General features: G+C 36.3%; 1 protein-coding gene across 1 annotated transcript in view; it reads right to left on the bottom strand.

The window, feature by feature from the left end:
* Window positions 1–21,955, bottom strand: part of EFCAB13 (EF-hand calcium binding domain 13) — a 224,760-nt gene that overhangs the window by 110,310 nt on the left and 92,495 nt on the right. The window contains exons 31-38 of the mRNA XM_060202483.1: window positions 19,608–19,751; window positions 16,678–16,749; window positions 13,758–13,901; window positions 13,441–13,512; window positions 8,887–8,940; window positions 7,368–7,472; window positions 1,938–2,126; window positions 1,246–1,299 (exon numbers count right to left, since the gene is read on the bottom strand). Of these exons, the coding sequence (XP_060058466.1) occupies window positions 1,246–1,299; window positions 1,938–2,126; window positions 7,368–7,472; window positions 8,887–8,940; window positions 13,441–13,512; window positions 13,758–13,901; window positions 16,678–16,749; window positions 19,608–19,751 (834 nt within the window). The remainder of the gene's footprint in view (window positions 1–1,245; window positions 1,300–1,937; window positions 2,127–7,367; window positions 7,473–8,886; window positions 8,941–13,440; window positions 13,513–13,757; window positions 13,902–16,677; window positions 16,750–19,607; window positions 19,752–21,955) is intronic.

Genomic DNA, 21,955 nt, shown 5'->3' with positions numbered 1-21,955 from the left:
ATATGCACTACTGTTGGACCAAGACAGAAACTGGAAAAAAAAAAATTCAACCAGGCTATATAAGCCACCTAAAGAGGACATCAAAACTATGGTTCTGAAGATGATCACTGAAGTGAGAAACACAGTGGAAGAAAACATCAACAAAGTCAGAGAAACCATGAAAGAAATAACAGCAACCAGAAAGATGAAGAACCCAGTAGTTGATCACACACACACACACACACACAATCCAGAAGTGCATCAGCAGAAAGTCAGTGTAGTGAATGGGAGGATAGCGTAGAGCAAAACTATCAAGAAAATCCAGCAAAACTAATTTTAAAAAAGAACTAAATAGAACTGTAGGAAAGTTATAGGACAACTTCAAGAGAAATGATACATACCTCATAAGGCTGACAGAAAAGGAGAGAGAATTAGCTAATAATTTCCTTAAATTTAAGAAGGAAACTTACCTTCAGATCCAGGAATCTCTAAAATACCAGTAAATAAATAAATAAATATGTGCTCACTGAGGAATATAGACTTTAAAATGACAAAAATCAAAGACAGAATTTTTAAAAACAGAACTAGGCACTAAACAAAAAGTCACCCATAAGGAGAATTTCACATGACCATCAGCTGATTTCTCAACAGAAGCCTTAGAGACTAGAAATGACTAGTAGGATATATTCAAAATTCTAATACTAATGGCCAAGAATACTCTTATCAAACTAGGTTATCATGAAGGTGTGAAGGAGTGATGATGAGCTCCCCAGGCAAACAAGTTAAATGTATTCATTACTACTAATCTGCTAGTGCCAGAAATAATAAAGGGACTTAAATAAAATGAAAACGTAGAATTATCTCATCCATAGGGAATAACAAAGAAGAGAAAACAAGGAAAGTCCAATGAAATCAAACCTTTAGACTCAGACTACAGAACTGAGGTTTCCTGAAGGGAGTTGGGAGGAGGACTGGGTTGGTTCCAAGGGCCTTGAAGGGCCAGTGAATTCTGGTGGGGGCATATTGATACACTGATAATGGATGTGGCACAGTGACAGGTTTAAAAGGTGCAGAATTAAAATTCTAAAACGTATACAGTCTGAGAAACCAATGTTACCTCAAAAATAAGTAAAATGAAAAAATTTGAAAATAATGAAATAAAAGTATATGTAAGATAACTAATTTTAAAATTAATAAACAAAAATCTAAATAAATGATGAAAACATGCCAATTTTATCAACCTTTACAAGGCAACTTTTTGCTTACCCTTAAGCATCTTTGCAGTTGCTATCAATGTTTTCATATCTGTATATTCATCACCTGTAAGATAAGTGTTAATAATTTAATATTCATACATCTTATTTTTCCTGCAGAATCTTATCATCTATTGTCTATTGCCTTAATTTTATAACAAAATGTAAAAGGACCCTGAAGTGAACATTAGAGAAGACAAAGTAAGGGATGGGACTAGATAGCATAATGGTTATGCAAAGAGACTCTCATGCCTGAGGCTTCTAAGTCCCAGGTTCAATCCCCCGAATCACCATAAGCCAGAACTGATCAGTGTACTCTGGTTAAAAAAAAGAGAAGATAGAGTAAGTGCCAAAGCCAATACTTGGCATATTGTATGTACTCAGTTAATACTAGCTACTATTTTATTGCATATATTGAACATATTTTATTATGCATAATATTGTTTATTATTTAATAGAATCAGAGTTAACTAAGCATAAAGTACTAATTTCATTAAGCATAAAGTACTTTGACTTCACTAATGTGTGATCCATACAGAAACTACACAAGTGAATCAACTAAATAAAATGAGAATAAACTTTTGTGATATAAGGTCCCCAGAGCCCTGCCCCACTAGGGAAAGACAAAAACAGGCTGGGAGTATGGATCCACCTGCCAACACCCAGTTTCAGCAGAAAAGCAATTACAGAAGCTAGAACTCCTACCTTCTGCACTCCTAAAACAACTTGATCCATGCTCTCTCTCAGTGGGGAAGAAGTGATAGAAGGAAGAGGATAAGAGGGCTCTGAACTCCAGCATGATCAGGTCCCAGAGAGAGAGGACAAAAAAGAAAGAAATTTTTGGATGTAGTAGTAGGGTCATGTGTGGCTTGGAGGAGTTACAGAGCATTGAACCTGGAAGAAAAAGGGGATAAATATGTACAAATGTAGACAGACAGTTGTAGAGATGACAGTCAACCCATGTCTGCAACCTCGTGAGAACTGTGGTGGTTTACAATGGAGGGACTAGGGATTCAGAGCTCTGGTGGTGGGAACAGTGTGAAATTATACCCCTGCTGACATGCAATTTTGTAAAACAATATCAATTTGCTAGTAAAACAATTAAAAAGAGAGAGAATAAAGAATGCAGATCATGTTAATATTGCCCAACATATTTCAGTTTGCATAGGACTTGCATGCAAGCAGCACAAATATCAGAGTTTAGTAATGCTCTGATAATGTTCTCTCAAAAAAATATAAATGACCCATCTTCCTCAGGTGTAGCATTGAGTATGTTGTCTAGCCTCCCTTCAGAGGCTGGAACATTCTCTACCGTTGTTGATCCAAGTTGAGGGCAAGGTCCTATGGGGGCCCACAAAGGGCTCTGTTTTGTTGTTCCTGATAGAGATGACCAGTAGCAATGGAGAGAGGGATATATTAGAGGTCTAAGTTCATCATGTCTGTTTGGGAATCTCAGGACTCCCTGAATAGGGCCCCAGCTGATGGGGTGGCCTGATAGTGACTAAAGAGCCATCGTTAAAGTATGCCAGTCTCTTGCCCTTATTCAGCTTTTGCAGTCCTTGCTTTGATAAGGTTAGCTCTGGAGTGAGGGAAGTGTAATAGGAAGTAGGCGAGGAGGTTATCTAGGTCTAAGTAGACACTGTTTCATTATGAACTTTACACTGTCTCATTGTAGACTATTGTGTACTTTTGTATTCAGGTATATATTTTGCCTAATTTATGGATACATGTAAACATATGCCCTATCTCATGGGACCTGGTCTACATCTAGGTTTTGGGACTTTGTTAGGAAGTAAACCACCTGGAATGGAATTAGAGAATCCTATGAAAGGAAAGTCTCACCCGAATAATGGGGGTGAAGGGCTGACATGATATTTGGGTAGCTTGGAACATTCCTACTCATGACTACAGAATGTGAGCTCAGATCTAGATGGATGCAGAATATGGGCCCCAGATCACATCAAATTGATGGGGTTTACAGTCAACAATATTTATATGCCTTTCCCATACTTGGGAGCTACTCTCTTCCCAGATCCAGCTTTATGGTCCTTTATGCAGCCATGACATCATCTCCCCAAACAATAACTTGGATCCACCCACATATCAGATTTCAGGCTCAGGAAAAAAAAAAAACTAGTATAGCCACAGGCCCTTTGGAATATAACTAAAATAGGCCTACTAGCTATCTACAGAACAGAGACACCCCCCCCCAACTCTTCATCTGCACTATTCCAGCCTTTAGGTTCATGATTAGTTAACAGCTTGTTTGGCTTTATATGTTAACTCTCTTTTCAGCCACCAGGTTCCAGATGCTAGCATGATGCCAACCAGACTTCCCTGGACAGACAACCCCACCAATGTGTTCTGGAGCTCTGATTGCACAGAGCCCTGCCCCACTAGGGAAAGAGAGAGGCAGGCTGGGAGTATGGAATGACCTGTCAATGCCCATGTTCAGCAGGGAAGCAGTTACAGAAGCCAGACCTTCTACCTTCTGCATCCCACAATGACCTTGGATCCATACTCCCAGAGGGATAAAGAATAGGAAAGCTATTGGGGGAGGGGATGGGATACGGAGCTCTGGTGGTGGGAACTGTGTCGAGTTGTACACTTCTTATCCTATGGTTTTGTCAAGTTCCCTTTTTATAAATAAATAAAAATAAATATATATTTAAATGAATCTTTAAAAATAAAAAAGATCGGGAGTTGGGCTGTAGCGCAGCGGGTTAAGCACATGTGGCGCAAAGACTGGCGTAAGGATCCCGGTTCGAACCCCGGCTCCCCACCTGCAGGGGAGTCGCTTCACAGGCGGTGAAGCAGGTCTGCAGGTCTCTATCTTTCTCTCCTCCTCTCTGTCTTCCCCATCTCTCTCCGTTTCTCTCTGTCCTATCAACAACGACAACAACAATAATAACTACAACAATAAAACAACAAGGGCAACAAAAGGGAATAAACAAATAAAATAAATATTAAAAAAATAAATAAAATAAAAAAGATCTATCAGATAAATATCTAGATGGAAAAAAGCAAATAAAACCACATTTTTACTGTGAACGAACATATATATGTTTTCACAGATATATACTGTACATGCATATATAAAGAACTTTTGAAATATAAATGACATCAAGATATTTGTGAATGATAAAAATCTTAAGTAAAATTCAAAATGCACCCTACACAGCTGAAGCAAACATGTCACTCAATTTCTTATTGCTTGCCATAAGAAAAATAAGGTTTTTAAACTACTATTGGATTACCCTAAATATCTAGGATTAAAAGTGTGTTGTTCTTTAAGAAAAAAAGTATGTTATTCTTTAAATGGGATAAATTTTGTAACTGTGAATATAAAATAATACCCAAATAGTTTGTTCTTTTAAAGTGTGTATACTTATCCATATACATTGATTTTGAAATGATTATCCCCAAACCAATTGATAGTATTTTACAGATTAGAGATTGTATATTTATGTGGGTTTGCCACAAAGAGGACTTGAATACTATGCTAAAGTATTTTGAAACTTCAATGTTTTGTACCTGGTCAAGCACACACATTACTATGTACAAGAACCCAGGTTCAAGCCCTTGGTCCCCACCTGCAGGTGGAAGCTCCAGGAGCAGTGGAGCAGTGCTGCGGGTGTCTCTTCCTCTCACACTCTCCACACCCTGGCCCCAACCAGCCTCTCAACCTCTTTCTGCCCCATCAAAATACAAGAAAAAAAATCTACGGCTACCAGGAGCAATGGACTCTGTGCAGGCACCAAGCCTCGGGAATAGCCTTGGAGGAAATTTTTAAAAGAAAGTTAGCCTTTTAATTTTTTTTTACCATTATGGCAGAGTAGGAGACCTCTGCCTCCTTTGTTGACCCCTGACAAAACTCAGTGTAAGAGATCTACCTTCAAGGGAAAACAACCCTAGGAGAGTGCTGCAGTGACTTATGAAGACATCCAGCAATGCAGTGGAGCAACAAAAACAAACTTGCTAATATCACATTAAAAAAGAAAGAAAGAAAGTCTCACTGTCACTGTGTCACCCCACCTCTGGGCTGACACTGCTCAATAACAAAAGGGGTTTCAGCCATTAAAGAGAGCCCTTGGGAACAAAGGACAGGTTGCTTCTGCCTTCAGGGACATCAGACAGCGGCCTTGTTTCAGTTTCATCCCTCCAAAGCTACGACACAGAGATGACTAGAAACAAGGGGGAAGAAGGGGGTAGCAGTCATAGTCCTGTTGCAAAAGCAGTCATGGTCCCTATTAAACTACTGTTTAGATAGTACAGTAGCACCTATTGACACTAAAGAAACCTAGATGCAAGTTTCTTGACATATATGCTGCTGAACACTTGAAATGTGTTTCTATTAAAAAATAATAAAAAGTAAATAAATAAAAAAAATGTGTTTCTATAACTTGAGGTGTACCATAAGCACAGACTACACAGTGGGTATCAAAGTCCTCATATGAGCAAAGTAAACATTTTGTTACTAAGTTTATATAGGATTCTAAGTTTAAATAATAGTCTTTAGAATTTTTAATTAAAACATAGTTTAATATCAATTATCCCTATTAAGATGCTTTTCATATGGATAATAACAATTTATATCACATATGAGGACTGCATTATATTTTCATTGACAGAGCTTTTCTAGAATACGTGAGAAAAATCTTTGTATCTGATATGTATATATTTCTTAGATAATACACAAAAAGGCTATACCCATAAAAATGATAAAATTTTCAAATCCTCTAGTTAGACAATGAAAATATTAGTAATATATTGTGAATAAATGTTTACACAGTACATATCAGACTTATTTCTAGAATAAATAGAAGATTCTCAAATGTCAGTAATTAGAAAACAAGTAGCTAGATTAAAACATGGTCCAAATGAGCACACCCCCTTCAGTAAAGGTGTTACGCAGGTGGGCCATACAAAAGTGCTGCTCAGCATCAGGACGTAGGGAAGTGCTCAGGAGAGTCAAAATGAAAGAACTCTACATGCATATGATGATGACTAGTAAGATTATTAAGCAAGTGCTAACTAGCAAGAGCATTAGAGCAAGTGAAATGTTACCGGTAGTGGTAAAATCACTTTGGAAAAATAGGGGTGATAATTCTTCATCAAGTTAAACATATTTGCCATGTATCCTAGCCATCATACTTCTATGCATTTCACCAAGGAAATTAAAACTCATGTTCACACATATGAACATAAAAATATGAATTTTTTTAGTTACTTTATAATCACTGAAACTTAGAACAAGTTAAATGTCTCATCTTAGGAGAAAGTAGCTACAGAAATTTCTAAGTTAATATAATGGAACACTAACAATTCAAGGAAAGCATTAGTGACACATTCAAACCCAAGAAGGAATCTTAAAAACAGCCATACAAAAAATATTACATACAAAGTACTATATTGTATGATCCACTTATATTAGCTCCTTTGTCTAACAAAATCAGTCATGGGAAAGAAAGAAAAAAGTTAGCAAGACAAATGAGAGAATTATCTGAGAAGTTGTACATTATCTATATTCTTTTTTTTTCATTATCTATATTCCTATTGCAAGGTGACTAAGTATTTTTTCCACACTGACATGCAAACTATATCTGTTTTATAAGTTTGGAATTTCTTCTTAATATGTTTGTTTACTTACTATTAGATAGAGACAGAGAGAAACTGAAGGGAAGGAGAGAGACAGGGAGACAGAGAAATACCTGGAGCCCTGCTTTACTACTGGTGAAGCTTTCCCCTAAAGGTGGGGACCAAAGACCTTAATCTGGGTCCTTGTACACCGTAATGTGCACTTAACCAGGTGTGCCATATCTGGCCCCCTATATATCTATTTTTAAAGTGAAAAAAGTGAGGGCAAAATAAAGGCTATATATAGTCATTAAAGGCTTTTAAATAGCAGAGTAACACATCAAAAGCTGTGCTTTCGAATTATCTAACAGCTGAGTGAATATGATACTAACACTACTATCTCTAACCCTATCGAATAATAAAGGTCAGGATTTTGGTAATGGTATAAAAAATAAGAAATTTTGTCAAGACAATTCAAATAGCATCATATCAGAAACTCACATAAAACCTCTATGCTAATAAACTTATCAGTGTGATGAGATTTTTAAAAGGCCTCACCAGTAGCTGAAAGGTACTCTAGTAGATCCTGCTTCTCTTCTTCTGTAAGTTTCACATCCATGTTTTTCAGAACAGCATCCACATTGTTAATATCAACCTTTCCTTCTTAAAAAATAAGGAAAATATTAAATCATATGGTAGTGTGTAATTCATGTGTTATAAATGCATGCAAAAATGTTGCTATAGGTTGTATTAAATTTTAAAAGTTCATTTTATTAATGCTAGCACTGCCTAAGCACTCAGTAAATAATTGCTAAATGAGTTAACTAGTTAATCAAACATTTTGCTTTCCAAAAAACCACCACCTTTATTTTATCTCAGACTTTTGGTTCCCCATTCTGTTAGCTGTAGGCAAGGAACTGGTTAGATCATAAAAGTAAATGACATTTTAAAGTAAATTTTATGAAATGATTAGTGTAAACACCAATTTAGAGATGTTATACATGTTCACCTAAAGTACAGCTTAGTTAATTATAAATAAATGTAAGGCATAGGATAAAAAGAACATTCTTAAGAACCAAGGAAGATTCCTGTTTCTAAGAGATAGCAAATAGTTATAAAATAAGACACTTTGGAATACATAAGAGACATAAAAAACCAGTGCTCAATTTCTGTTGTATCTTTCTGAATTCAAAGTGAGTTCCTTTTTAGGAGATGGTGAAGACATTATATCACTGATGTAAGGAGATAGGGATATGGTATCTTTTATCCATTGTTATCTAACAAAAATAAAACTTTTAAGTAATGTGTTAGTCAACAACCCCTTCTAAGTATACAAACCAAACAAGTAGAGTTGATGATAATCTGCTGGGTACCCTAGGTGGTAACCACGCTTGGACTTTCCTGAGAAACCACAAGGGGAAACCAGAGAAGGAATGGCAACACTGAGATCTCAGAAGGGTCTGCAGGACTCCACTGTGCTCAGTACATAGAGCACATACCTTCCAAGACTGAGACCTGGATTTGACCTCCAATAGCATTTAAGACAAGTGGATCTCTGAAGCAGTGCTTTAGCATACCCTTCTCACTCTCTATGAAACGTAGAATAAGAATTGGGCCAAGGATGCAGCTCTGTGGCATAACAGATGTGTTAGGCCCTGGGTTCACTCCCAGCATTGCCTTAAATAAAAGGAGAAAAAAGTTCCAAATCAACCTGACAATGAGAGTTTAATAACTCTTGTTGAATCAGTGGAAAGGCTGTCAAAACATTTCTATAAATATAGATTTAGATCTAAGTTACTAAAGTTACATGCCACTGCTTCTTCTGTATACCTCAAGTAAAAATGTAAGAAACCATAAACATTCTTCTCAAGGAAGAAAATATACAGCATTACATTTTTATTCCTTTTTATCATTTTCTATTGATTTCTATCAAATATCTGTCTACATGAATTTCATATCTAAGAAGTTTTCATTTAGAAGGGCTTCTCAGCACATGAAACCATGTGAGTTATATCTATATATAGATATATATCAACTTCACTTGACAGATTCTTGCAAATCTCATATAATTCTTTACCTGTCATCTCTATTCTCTCCTTACTGGGAAAAATATCTAATTTGCTGTCATCCCCTAGGAGAAAAAAAAAAGCTATGAGAACAGTAAAAACTAATGATTTTCAATTATGAAAAGTACTTACTATAGTACTGTATTGTATATGAAAATTCAGTATGAGGAGGCTTTTTGAAATTCAGATGCACATTTTTTATCTATTCTATCCAAATTAAAGCATTCTACTCCAGTCATTTTATGGAGATCATAACTATAAAGCACAGGATGTTTGATTTTTTTTTTTAGTTCTTTATTTTTTTGCCACCAGGGTGGTGATGGGGGGGGAACAATCACCTGGAGCAGTGGATTCATAGTGTTAGCACTGAACCCATCACCACCTTTTCCCATTTCTTTCTGTTTTAAGAGGACAGAGAGAAATTGCGATGGGAGCAAGAGATAAGGACAAAGATAGACACCTGCAGACCTGCTTCACCACTTAAGAAGTAGAGAATGCGAAAGCTATCATGGGAGGTGGTGGGTTATGGAGATTGGGTAGTGGGAATTGTGTGGAGTTGTACCCCTCCTACCTTATGTTTTTGTTCATTAATCCTTTCTTAAATAAAAAATTTAAAAAAAAAAAAAAAGAAGTATCTCCTATTACAGGTTGGGAGCAGGGTTCTTACACACAGGGTTCAAAAACGGGTTCTTACACACAGTAATGTGTGCACTTAACCACCTGACCTGAGCACATGGTATTTGATCTATAGTAGCCTATGTGATACTAAACAGGAAATACTGCTAGCTGATATATTAGCAGGCAAATAGTGTTATGAACTCATTGGGCAGAAAATCAATTCTCATCTTGTGCTCAGAAGAAAAATGATTTTTCTTCCAAAATGATAAATTCAATATTCCCTACTAGCAATTAATCAAGATAAAACAGTCACAAATATATGTATGTATGTATGTATGTAAATATATATATATGCAAAGAATAAGATAGACTAAAATAAATAAAACAAAATGGATTGGTACAGTGCAGTCAGAGAAACTTGGAGACCAATGAAAATGAAGAGTCCAAGTACTATACCCTGTGGGGCACAGCTAAAACTGTCCTTAGAGGGAAGCTCAGAACAACACAGGCCCATATTAACAGGCAACAACGGTCTCAAGTAAGTACTTAACATCACAACTGAGTCAACTAGAAATGGGGCACAAAGAGACCAAAAGTCAGCAGGAGGAAGGAAATAGTCAAAATCAGAACAGAAATTAGTGAGATAGATTTCAGAAATATGATTCAAAAGATGAATGAAACCAAAAGCTGGTTCTTTGAAAGGATAAATAAAATAAACCACTGGCTAGACTCACACAAAGAAAAAGAGAGAAATATATGGTAAGAATAATTAGGGAGAGAGAGGTGAAATTACAACTGAAGATGGGGAGATATAAAGAATCCTATGTGAAGGCAGGGTAGATAGCATAATGGTTATGCAATGAGACTCTAATGTCTGAGTCTCCAAAATCTCAGGTTCAATCCTCTGTAACCCAGAGCTGAGCAGTGTGCCTGGTAAAAAAAAAAAAAAAAAAGAATACATAAATAAATAATAAATAAAAAATATTTTAAAAATAAAACCCATGTATTAAAAAGACTCAGTCTGTGTTTTAAGAAGTTCTAGACATATCATCAGTTCTTTGCCTCTCATATTAATTAAATAGTGGTTTATATGTTTACACTTTAATAGGGTTGTACATAAACACCACTCCCACCACCAAAAGACTGTGTCCCATCCCCATCACCCACCCCCACCCTCCACCCCCAGCCATGCCCGGAAGCCCAATGGCTACCCTCCCCTTCACCACAGGGTTTTTACTTTGGTGTCCTGCTCTCGATTTAATCAGATCCTGCTTTTAGTTTCCCTTTCAGATCTTCTTTCTCAACTTCTGTTGATGAGTGGGGACATCCCATACTCATCTTTATCTTTCTGACTTAGCTGACTTAACATAATTCCTTCTAGCTCTGTCCAAGATGGGTCAGAGAAGGTGGGCTCATTGTTCTTAATAGCTGCATAGTATTCCATTGTGTATATGTACCACAGCTTTCTCAGCCACTCATCTGCTATTGGGCACCTGGGTTCCTTCCAGGTTTTAGCTATTATGAATTGTGCTGATATGAACATAGATGTACACACATCTTTTTGGTTGGGCATTATGGAATCCTTGGGGTATATCCCCAGGCTGTTTTTGATATGTTGTCTCTCCCAAAAGCCTAGACTAGGGAAAACAGAAGCAACCGGTAGCACACCTATATACAAGATGCTGGGTATTATACCCCAAACCCTATCAAAGGGACTTTCCAAAGTTAACCCTATCACCAAATAATGTGACAATAACAATAACTATCCATTGTCTTCTTGAACCCTAAGACAACAGGAACCTCACATTTCCACTATAGAGCCTATATTTCCCCCAGTCCTGGAACCTTAGGGTGGGGCCCACTTTTCTGCATGCTGCTCTCAATTCAAATCAAATAATACTGCATCCGCGGATCGAAACCTAATCAACGCAATGCGTACCATCCCAGCATGCTTCACTTCAGACTGTGACCAGAGACTTCAGGTGTGGAATGACAACCCTTCAGCTTCATCACTCGGGTGAGACCTTTCCTTTCATAGTATTCTTTAATTCCATTCCAGGTGTTCCACTCCCCAATAAAGTCCCCAAACCTAGATATAGTCCAGGTCCCCTGAGATAGAGCATAGGTTCACCCGTGCCCATAAACTAGGGGGAAAATACATACCTGAAAGCAGAAGTACACAAGAGCATGCAGGGAATACCCCCCAACACTTCATCTGCACTATCCCAGTCTTTAGGTCCATGATTGTTCAACAATTTGTTTGGCTTTGTATGTTAACTCTCTTTTCAGCCACCAGGTTCCGGATGCCAGCAAGATGCTGACCAGACTTCCCTGGACAGATGACCCCATCAATGTGTACTGGAGTTCCACTTCCTCAGAGCCCTGCCCTACTAGGGAAAGAGAGAGGCAGACTGGGAGTATGGATCAACCAGTCAACACCCATGTTCAGTGGGGAAGCAATTACAGAAGCCAGACCTTCCACCCTCTGCAACCCACGACCCTGGGTCCATACTCCCAGAGACAGAGAATGGGAAGGCTATCAGGGGAGGAGAGGGGATATGGAGATTGGGTTATGGGAATTGTGCGGAATTGTACCCCTCTTATTCTATGGTTTTGTTACTGTCTCCTTTCTTAAATAAAATAAATAAATAAATAAATAAAACCAAGATGTGAATTGGGGGGGGGGGGGAACAGTGGCATACCTAGTTAAGCGCACATAGTATAAAGCACAAAGACCATGCAAGGATCTAGATTTGAGTCCCACTCCCCACCTGAAGGAGGGACGCTTCACAAGTGGTGATACTGCTCTGCAGGTGTCTCTCCCTCTCTATCTCTCCCTCCTCTCTCAATTTCTCTGTCCTATCCAATAAAAAAAAATGGAAAAAATGGCCACCAGGAGCAGTAAATTCATAGTGCCAGCACTGATACCCAGTGATAACACTGGAGGAAATAAAAAAGGAATCATAAGTGAATATTATTAAAATCTCTATGTAAATAAATTGGACAACCTAGAAGAGACAGATTCATTTCTAGAATCACACCTCCTGCCAAGCCTACCCTGAGAGGAACTAAATAGCTTAAATAAACCAATCACTAATATAGAAATCAAATCAGTTATCAAAAATCTTCCTCCCCAAAAAGCCCAGGCCCAGATGCCCTTACTAATGAATTCTATAAGACTCAAAAAAAGATAAATAACACTGACTCTCCCCAGACTTTTCCAAAAAACTGAAGAGAGGTAATCACTCCCAACACATTGTATAAGGGTAGCATCACTCATCCCCAAAGCAGGAAAGAACTCTACCAGAAAAGAAAACTACAGACCTATATCCTTGATGAACATTACTGCAAAGATCCTGAACAAGATCTTGGTTAGTCAAATCCAACAGCATATCAAGAGAATAATTCACCAAGACAAAGTGGATTCATACCTGGGAAACAGTATGGTTCAATCCACAAGTCAATCAATGTAATTCATCATATCAACAAAAAGAAAAAGAAAAATCACATGGTCATGTTAATCAGCGCCAAAAAGGCATTTAACAAGATCCAACACCCAGTTTCTTAATGATGAAGAAATATAAATCAACATCAGTAACTGTCATATGTTAATGTGACTTATAGAACTACATATTAATTAGAGTATTTTTGCAAAGAATCTAATTTTAAGTACTGGTTCACTTATTTTTAACCAATATTACAAGGAATGCAATGAAAGACAGCTACAGTCCAGACTGGTGATTGACCTGCAGAAGAAATACTAGTACACCCTACTAATACTGTTTTTCCCCTTGTGACACACATTAGACATGTAAAGAATAAAGATATTAGAAAATTATGCTGGTACTAAGTAAAATTAAGACAATCTCAAAAGTTTATCTGAGGTTTTCCCAAAGACCTATAACACATATATCATTATCTACCTCCATTGAACTGAGAAGTCTTACTTTTAGGTAGAGATGAATATCCTAAATTGATCAAATTGGTCATAAACTCTTCTAAGTTCACTTTCCCATCCTCTGAAAGAAAAATAATGTCAGTGAAAATAGGTAGGATGAGTGACCAGAGATTGGATACAGACAACTATAGTATAATTGCTAAACTGAAATTCTATACATCAAAGACCTCTACACATCATACAACATTCCAACACCTACCTTCCTCCAAATACCTCCCCTTTTTGAGTCCTTGGCACTTAATGATACAACCCACTATTTCTTGAACTTTTCAAACATAAATAACAGCTAAGATAAAAGGTACTTACCCAATAGAGGCATATTTTTCAGTGCTTCTTGAATCACATCTTGTGATAATGGAGCTCCCACATTTTTCATCAAGGAGGGTAGGTCATCAGCATTGACTAAATTTTTCCTAATAGAGGTCAGAGTTTTCATGGGGCCTTCTAGTTCTATATATTTTGAAAAATACACAGTATGTGAAGTTAAAAAAATAACTTTCAAATAGCTATATTCGGTACTGAGTAAAATAGCTGCTACTTCTATGACTAACACTCTAACACTACTGTGCCTACTATGGTTATAACTATGACTAACACTACTGCGCCTACTATGGTTATAACTATGACTAACACTACTGCGCCTACTATGGTTATAACTATGACTAACACTACTGCGCCTACTATGGTTATAACTATGACTAACACTACTGCGCCTACTATGGTTATAACTATGACTAACACTACTGCGCCTACTATGGTTATAACTATGACTAACACTACTGCGCCTACTATGGTTATAACTATGACTAACACTACTGCGCCTACTATGGTTATAACTATGACTAACACTACTGCGCCTACTATGGTTATAACTATGACTAACACTACTGCGCCTACTATGGTTATAACTATGACTAACACTACTGCACCTACTATGGTTATAACTATGACTACACTACTGCACCTACTATGGTTATAACTATGACTACACTACTGCTCATCAGTCTACCTGCCGCCACTCTTTGGCTATTCAGAGCTGTACTCTAGGCACTATACTAAATGTCTTTATTTGTACCAACTCACTTAACCTCACATAAGTTCTGTAGACTAAGTGCTAATATTTTCCTTACTTAACAGACAAGGAAGCATAGTCTTAAAAGAGTCTATCTGTTTTTGAATACCAAGCAACTATGAAGTTAGCTTTGAAGCACAGGGTATTGAATTTCACAGCAGAATGCTAAACTCTAATACTAACCAAGTCATTCAATATATTTAATATTTAATGATGATTATATGAAATCTTAGAGCATCTGTTTATATTCACCTCTATCATATCTTAGGCTCAAAAGTCCATTAAGGTTGTGATTATAAATCAGAAAAGAATTATCTTGCAAAAAAACTGGACAACTAGTCATATTTTGATGTGACTATTTTCAATTTTTTCACTCAGTGGATTGAGTGTATATACCAACATATATACACAAAAATGTTCCCCAAATAATGAAAAGACTGGCACTCAGATATCAGTACCAAAGGAAATCTTTATTTTTATTGTATCATGTATAAACTCTCCACTCAGATAAAAAGTGAATATGGTATCATAAGAAACTTTATACCACTCAGGTCCAAGCCCCTTGTACCCACCTTTGCAGACTTTTCTCTGTCTCCCTCTCTATCTCCTCCTCCCCTGTCAATGTCTCTGTCTCTTGCAATAATAAATAAATAAAAATATCTTTAGAAAAGAAACTTTATCATAACTGGGCTGAAGAGATAGCATAATGGCTATGCAAAAAACTCTCGTGCCTGAGGCTCTGAGGTCCCAGGTTCAATACCCAGCACCACTGGTGCTATGGCATCTCTCTCTCTCTCTCTCTCTCTCTCTCTCTCTCTCTCCAAATAAAATAAAATATTTAAAAATAAAAATTATTAGATCATAAACATTACTTTATAAAAAATGTCTAGGGGCCAGGTGGAAGTATAGCTGGTTGAGTGCACACATTACAGTGCACAAGAACCCAGGTTCAAGCCCCTGGTCACCACCTCTAGAGGGAAAGCTTCAAGAGTGGTAAAGCAGGGCTGCAGGTGTCTCTCTGTCTCTCTATTTCCCCCTCCCCTCTCAATTTCTGGCTGTCTCTATCCAGTAAGTAAAGATGATTTTTTAAATGACTTTCCAATAAACTAAGTACCTAGGAGACACTAGGTCCCATTTAGAAAGCCATGGACGTGACTTTTGGTCACATCATAACCGTTCAAACTCTGGAGAACCACTCATTTTTGAGCTACCTAAATTAGGCCTTTTAAATTTCAATTTTTGAAAGAGTCTAGAGAAAATTAAGCCACTGCAATTCCTCTCAAGAATATGGAACATTCCAAGTATACTGATGGAATCTCACACAGTTATGAACTTAGCTAGGTCCATTTAGGTTAAACTTCAAGGAGGCACAGAAGTTTCAGAAACATCTCTAATAATTGGAGATGACAGTTAATTGAATACATTAAAATCATGTTATATCCTATCTCTCATGGGTACAATAGTGAATTAGTGGGTAAAAGACATGGAAGAAACCTATATGCTTAAATATTTTTCTATAGTTAACCTCTTCATGATAAAATTTCATTTTAATAAACAAATAATAGGATAGGAAAAGAGGAGGGAACAGTGATCTTATTCCTACAAAATTCAGTAAAAGGAGGTCAGGTGGTGGTACACCTGGTTAAGTGTACATGTCACCATGTGCAAAGACCCAGGTTGGAGCCTCCACTCCCCACCTGCAAGGGGGGATGCTTCATGAGTGGCAAAGCAGGTCCGCAGGTGTCTATCTTTCTCTCCCACCATCTTCCCTCCCCTTCCAATTTCTCTGTCTTGTCAAATAAAAATAGAAAAGAAAGAAAAAAGTGGGGGGAAAAGGCCACCAGAGCAGTGAATTTGTTGTGCCAGTACCTAGCCAGCAATAACAATGGTGGTGAAAAAAATATTTAGTAAAATAACCAAATATCACTAAGTGATATCAGCTATTATGAATCACAAACTTGGACATTAGGTTAAATCATCTAGATAGATTTTTTTATATTCTTTTTGGAATGATGAAAGAATAAACTGTAATTCTAGTAAATGCAAGTAGAAAAAAGTCAAAACTAAAATGTCCTGTGGAAAATTGCACAAATATATAAAATCAAAGTTTTAAAATGTCTGATAAAAATGTTAATTTGAATTTTTTTCACTTACCTGGAACTTTTATAAAGTGTGAAGTTTGCAACAAATTAGTCAGACAATCTTTTAAGTCTACTTTCCCTTCATCTGAAAATGAAAAACAGAGGAATGAGTGGCTCTCGACCCAAAAGATGTGAAAGAATAAAGTAAAAATATATGTCTACCTATTAGTATTGGAAACCAAAAGTTAGCCCTTTGTTTCTCTAACTATAATTCTACTAAACACATTTCGTAGTAACTATGAAAAAGAGCATTTTGTGTATTTTACACATGCTTTAACCAAATGGAACTATTGTTTCAGAATATTTATAGTATAATACTATTTTCAATTTTTAACAAATTCTACTATATAATTTTATAGAAGATAACTTATCCACTGAAAGAAAAGCACTGTGAGCCAAACTCAATTATAGTCTCTAAAGAAACATATATGTACTATGAGCAAAGATAACTAATGAAAGAAATGTGCTATCATTTGTTTTCTACAGTCATATATTTGGAACTAAAAAAAAAAGACTACTTCAACACTCTGCACATATACTAACAGGCAAGATTCCTAAAACATCAGTGTTTCCCTTTGGATGTTGTTAAAAAAAAAAAAAAAAAAAAAAAAAAAACCAAGCTGATAGTGTATGTGTCACCACTCTAAGAGCTAGGCCTTTTTCTCATGATCTTGAGAGTTATACACTTAAATAAATAAGAGTTTTGCTTACTCAAATAATTGTTTGCTAAAATTGGGAAGTACAGAAACTAATCTACACCATACAGATGGATGACATGTAAATCTGTGAAAAGTCACACTATTTTTTCATTATTTAAGCATAAAAGAACTTAAATGATTTACCCAAGTTAACATAGCTGATACATGACTGACTGGTATTTAAACCTAAGAAAGTTGGCTCCAGAGTCAAAGCATCTAAATGATGTTATAGGAAGAAAACACAAGCAAAAAGTGATATATATTTCCCTAGGAAAAGGACTGCATTTTAAGAGTAACAAAGGAGATTGACTCTATAGGTAAAACTTGGTAGATTTGACTACATGCAAATTGCAATCCTTTCTATGTAAAAATTACATGACCAAAAAAGCCAACTAATAAAATACAAGAAATAAATGTGATATAAAATTGCTAATACATTAATGGTTTTGCACCAAGAAAGCAAACTTAAACAAAAATGGGAAAATATATATGTGTATGTGTATAGATACATATATATGAAGATATGCAAATAGCTAATCATTGTGGTAGTCACAGAATGATAGCCAATCAATCAGCAAAAATGATCTTTTGGCAGTCTATTGATATGCACAGAAAAATGAGCAATGCATTGTCAAATACAATTCCTGACATAAAACACTATTGGGGTGTAGAAAGTCACTCATGCAGTAGAATACAGGCCTTCCCTTGTGCACAGTTGCAGGTTTAGGGCCCAGCACCACGTGGGAGTGCTAGCAGGGAAAGCCATGATGGGGAAACAGGGATCTGATGCCCCCACCACCTGTGTCTGAAGTGAAAATAATGAAACAAATAGACCCAGAAGCAGTGGTTCCACAACTATCTGTTGTTTGCTTGAGAAACTATTAATTCCCCCTCAACTTTAAATGACAACCTAGCTGGGTAAAGTCCTTCTGGTTAGAGGTGCTTTTCCATCCAACATTCCTCTTAGCCGAAAGAGTTTCAGTTGAGAAATCAGCTAACAGTCCTATGTTATTTGCTGTTCTATTGCTGAATTCAGAATTCTCTCTTAGCTTTGAGTTTTACCATTTTATTCACAGTATCTCTTGCTGTGCAATTATTTGGGCTTATTTTGCTTGAATTTACTGAGCTTCCTGGACCTAACTCTGAGTATTTGCCTCCTTTCCCAACCTAGGGGGTGTTTTCACCTACTGCTTCTTAAAAAAAAAAAAAAAAGAAGAAGAAGAAGAAGAAGAAGAAGAAGAAGAAGAAGAAGAAGAAGAAGAAGAAGAAGAAGAAGAAGAAGAAGAAGAAGGAGAAGAAGAAGAAGAAGAAGAAGAATTGTTCTGCCCCTTTCTATTCTGGAATAATTCTTGTTGTTTCATTCTTTTTCCTAGTCTTTTTGCTGTTGCTGTTAACTGCCTCCTTTAATATTTCATAAAAGTGAAAACTATGGAATGCTGAGGAGGCTTCTGACAAGATGGTTGTCTACGAAAAACTTGTGTTTATCTCCTCTAGTGAATACAGCAAAAGTCAACCAAAGCCAGAAATTATTTATACAGAAACTATTCTGCAACCTGTGGAAACAGAATTTCCAAAGTAAGGGACAAAAATACATCATTCAGGGAGAGAGAAAAAAAGAGAGATGCTTATGCCAGGAAACACCTCATCAGATGGCAGTCCATATTTTGGTTTGGTAGAGTACCAATCATACTACAAATACATAAATATATTAAATTATGCTGTACACCTTAAATGTATGTAAAATTTTATGGAAATATATTTTAATTTAAAAATAACAGTGTAATAAACATATTTCTAAGTGCATAAATTTCAGGCTGGCTGAGAACAATACTGTATCAGAAAAGAACAGGATTCACAATTTAGGAGGAAAAGAAATAGAGAAAGGAAGATTATATTTCCCTTAGAAAACTCAATAGGGGGCAGGGGTAGATATCATAATGGTTATGCAAACAGACTCTCATGTTTGAGGCTCCAAAGTCCCAGGTTCAATCCCCTGTACCACCATAAGCCAGAGCTGAGTAGGTCTCTGGTAAAAAAATAAATAAATAAAAAAGAGAAAAGAAGAAAAGAAAACTCCATAGGAAGATAATCCAGGACAAATTACCACTCAATCCTGCTAGGAAAAATTAATGTATCAATAGTTAAATTAATCACATATGAGTCTTAATATCTAGTCATGTGAACTTTTGAGTGAAAATAAAAACATTTTATATGTAGTAAGTGACTCAGAAAATAAAACACTTACTATCAACATAAGTGGATGCAAGCACCTTCTCCAAGTCTTCCTCTGGAATACTAATCCCCAGGCCATTAAGTATACATTTTATATCATAAACATCAGCTCTCTCATTGGCGACTTTGGGTAAGATCTTTACAAATTCATTAACATCTATCAAAAGAAAACATTTCCATTCAGATAAAATCAAATTCTAAATGATTATTAAACCACAATTCCTTCTCATTGGTATATATGGCTAGTATGTTTTTCTTTAAAAATGATTAGCTCTAATCTTAAAAATAAAAAAACTTTATGGGAGCCAGGTGGTGGCACACCTGGTTAAGCACTCACATTACAGTGTGCAAGGACCCAGATTCAAGCCCCTGGTCCCCACCTGCAGGGGGAAAGCTTTGCGAATGGTGAGACACTGCAGGTGTCTCTCTGTCTCTCTCCATTCCTATCTCCCCTCTGGTCTCAATTCCTATTATTGTCCAATAATAAATGAAAATATTTTTAAACTATGTATATATGTATCTAACTCTCACTTGATACAAATATATGGAAGGGCAATTGTACGGCAAACTCACAGCAGAAATTAAACTTTCAGGAGCTGGGTGATCGCATGTCTGGTTGGGTGCATGTGTTGCAGTGCCCAAGGACCTCAGTCCCCACCTGCTGGCGGGGGGGTGGGAGAGCTGTGCAAGTAGTAAGTCAGTGCTTCAGATGCCTTCCTGTTTATCTTTTCCTCCCTTTAGATGTCTCTCTATCCAATAAATAAATACTTAAAAAGAAATAAATTAAATTTCATGTCTATATGCTTCTTTCCATCTGTTTCACATTTCTCCCACATCCTTTCCTTATGTGCCTAGTGTTCTCTATGTCACTTCCAACTTATTGCCACCTCCAACTCTATTTCCTGTTCCTCTGTTAAACCTTAACTGGCCGGGGCCAGGCAGTGATGCACCTAGTTGAGTACACACGTTGCCATGTTCAAGGGCCTGACTCAAAGCAGTGTTATTGGTAAAGCAGTGTTGTAAATGTCTCTCCTTCTCCCTCTTTATCTTCTCCTTCCCTCTCAATTTCTCTCTGTCTCTATCAAAAAGAAATAGAAAAGGAAGAAAGAGGAAATAAAGAGGAAATAAATGGCCACCAGGAGCAGTGAATCTATAGTGTAGGCACTGAACTCCAGCAGTAAGAATAATCTCATCCAGATGTGGTATTTAAGAAGCACAGGAGAAAAAAAACAGAATGAAACATTTATAATCTTGTGGTATATTTCAGCAAGTCTAGGAGTGAAGAGTTAAAGAGGGTTGGAGAACAGTGCACTATGGTGAAGGAAGATGGCACTTTTGCTGACAGATACTTTGGGGACATATGAAATGATACCTCTGAGACAACAGTTCCCTCCTGAAACAGCAATATCTTATAAAACAGCATTCCATCAATGAAAATAAATTAATAGCAGAAAGGATAATCTCATATTTTTGTTCTGGAAGACTTTAAAATTATATTGTCAATCATTCCCTTCAACATCCTCACACACAAAAAAAGAAAACTTCACAGAATACATTAAATCTAAAGAGAAGTAATTTCAGGATGACATGTGAAATTTAACAATAAAAATGGTCTAATGATCCATCATTTGTCAACTGTCAGCTCTTTGAAAAAGCTTTCATTTTTAAAGTGAATAGCACTTTTCAAAATTATTTTCAACAAGTAGGGAAATACATCATAAAGGTTAGCCAGCTCATGTTATAACATAATGATTCTAACTAACACAGTAAAAACAAACAAACAAAAAACCCAGTGACCTGGCTGTATAACTATTTCCAAAATGTTAAATACATACATTTATGTATTTATGAGGTAAATTACATATTCTCTTATATGACTGTAAAAAATGAGAATGTTTTCTTCTGAAATGAAGAAAGATTCAAAACATGTGAAATAAAAATAGATATAGAACAATATATAAATATAATCTAAATAATATATTATATCAATAACATAATATATATTAAAGGTTAGGGAGATAGCTCACACCAGGTGCATGCCTGAGGCACCAGGCCCCATCCCTGGCAGTGTCTTATGCAAAAGCTAAATTATACCTTGGACTCTATCCTCTTTCTTCTCTATTTTAATCTCCCTTTCTCCCCTCCCCAATAAAAAATACATAGATCTTTGTAAAAGTCCTAGACTTAAGTAAACATAAGGCCACTTTCACCTGAGTTACAGAAATAGTAACTATATACTACTTATTAGATTTTGTTGCATATTATATTTTATATGTTCAAAATGTTTCAATAGTTATAGCCAACAAACTTTTCCTATATCATATGTACATATATATATATATATATAATGTTCTAACTATT

This window comes from Erinaceus europaeus, chromosome 12 (assembly GCF_950295315.1).
Source record: "Erinaceus europaeus chromosome 12, mEriEur2.1, whole genome shotgun sequence".
NCBI lineage: Eukaryota > Metazoa > Chordata > Mammalia > Eulipotyphla > Erinaceidae > Erinaceus > Erinaceus europaeus.
This window is presented reverse-complemented; position numbering and strand designations above follow the sequence as displayed.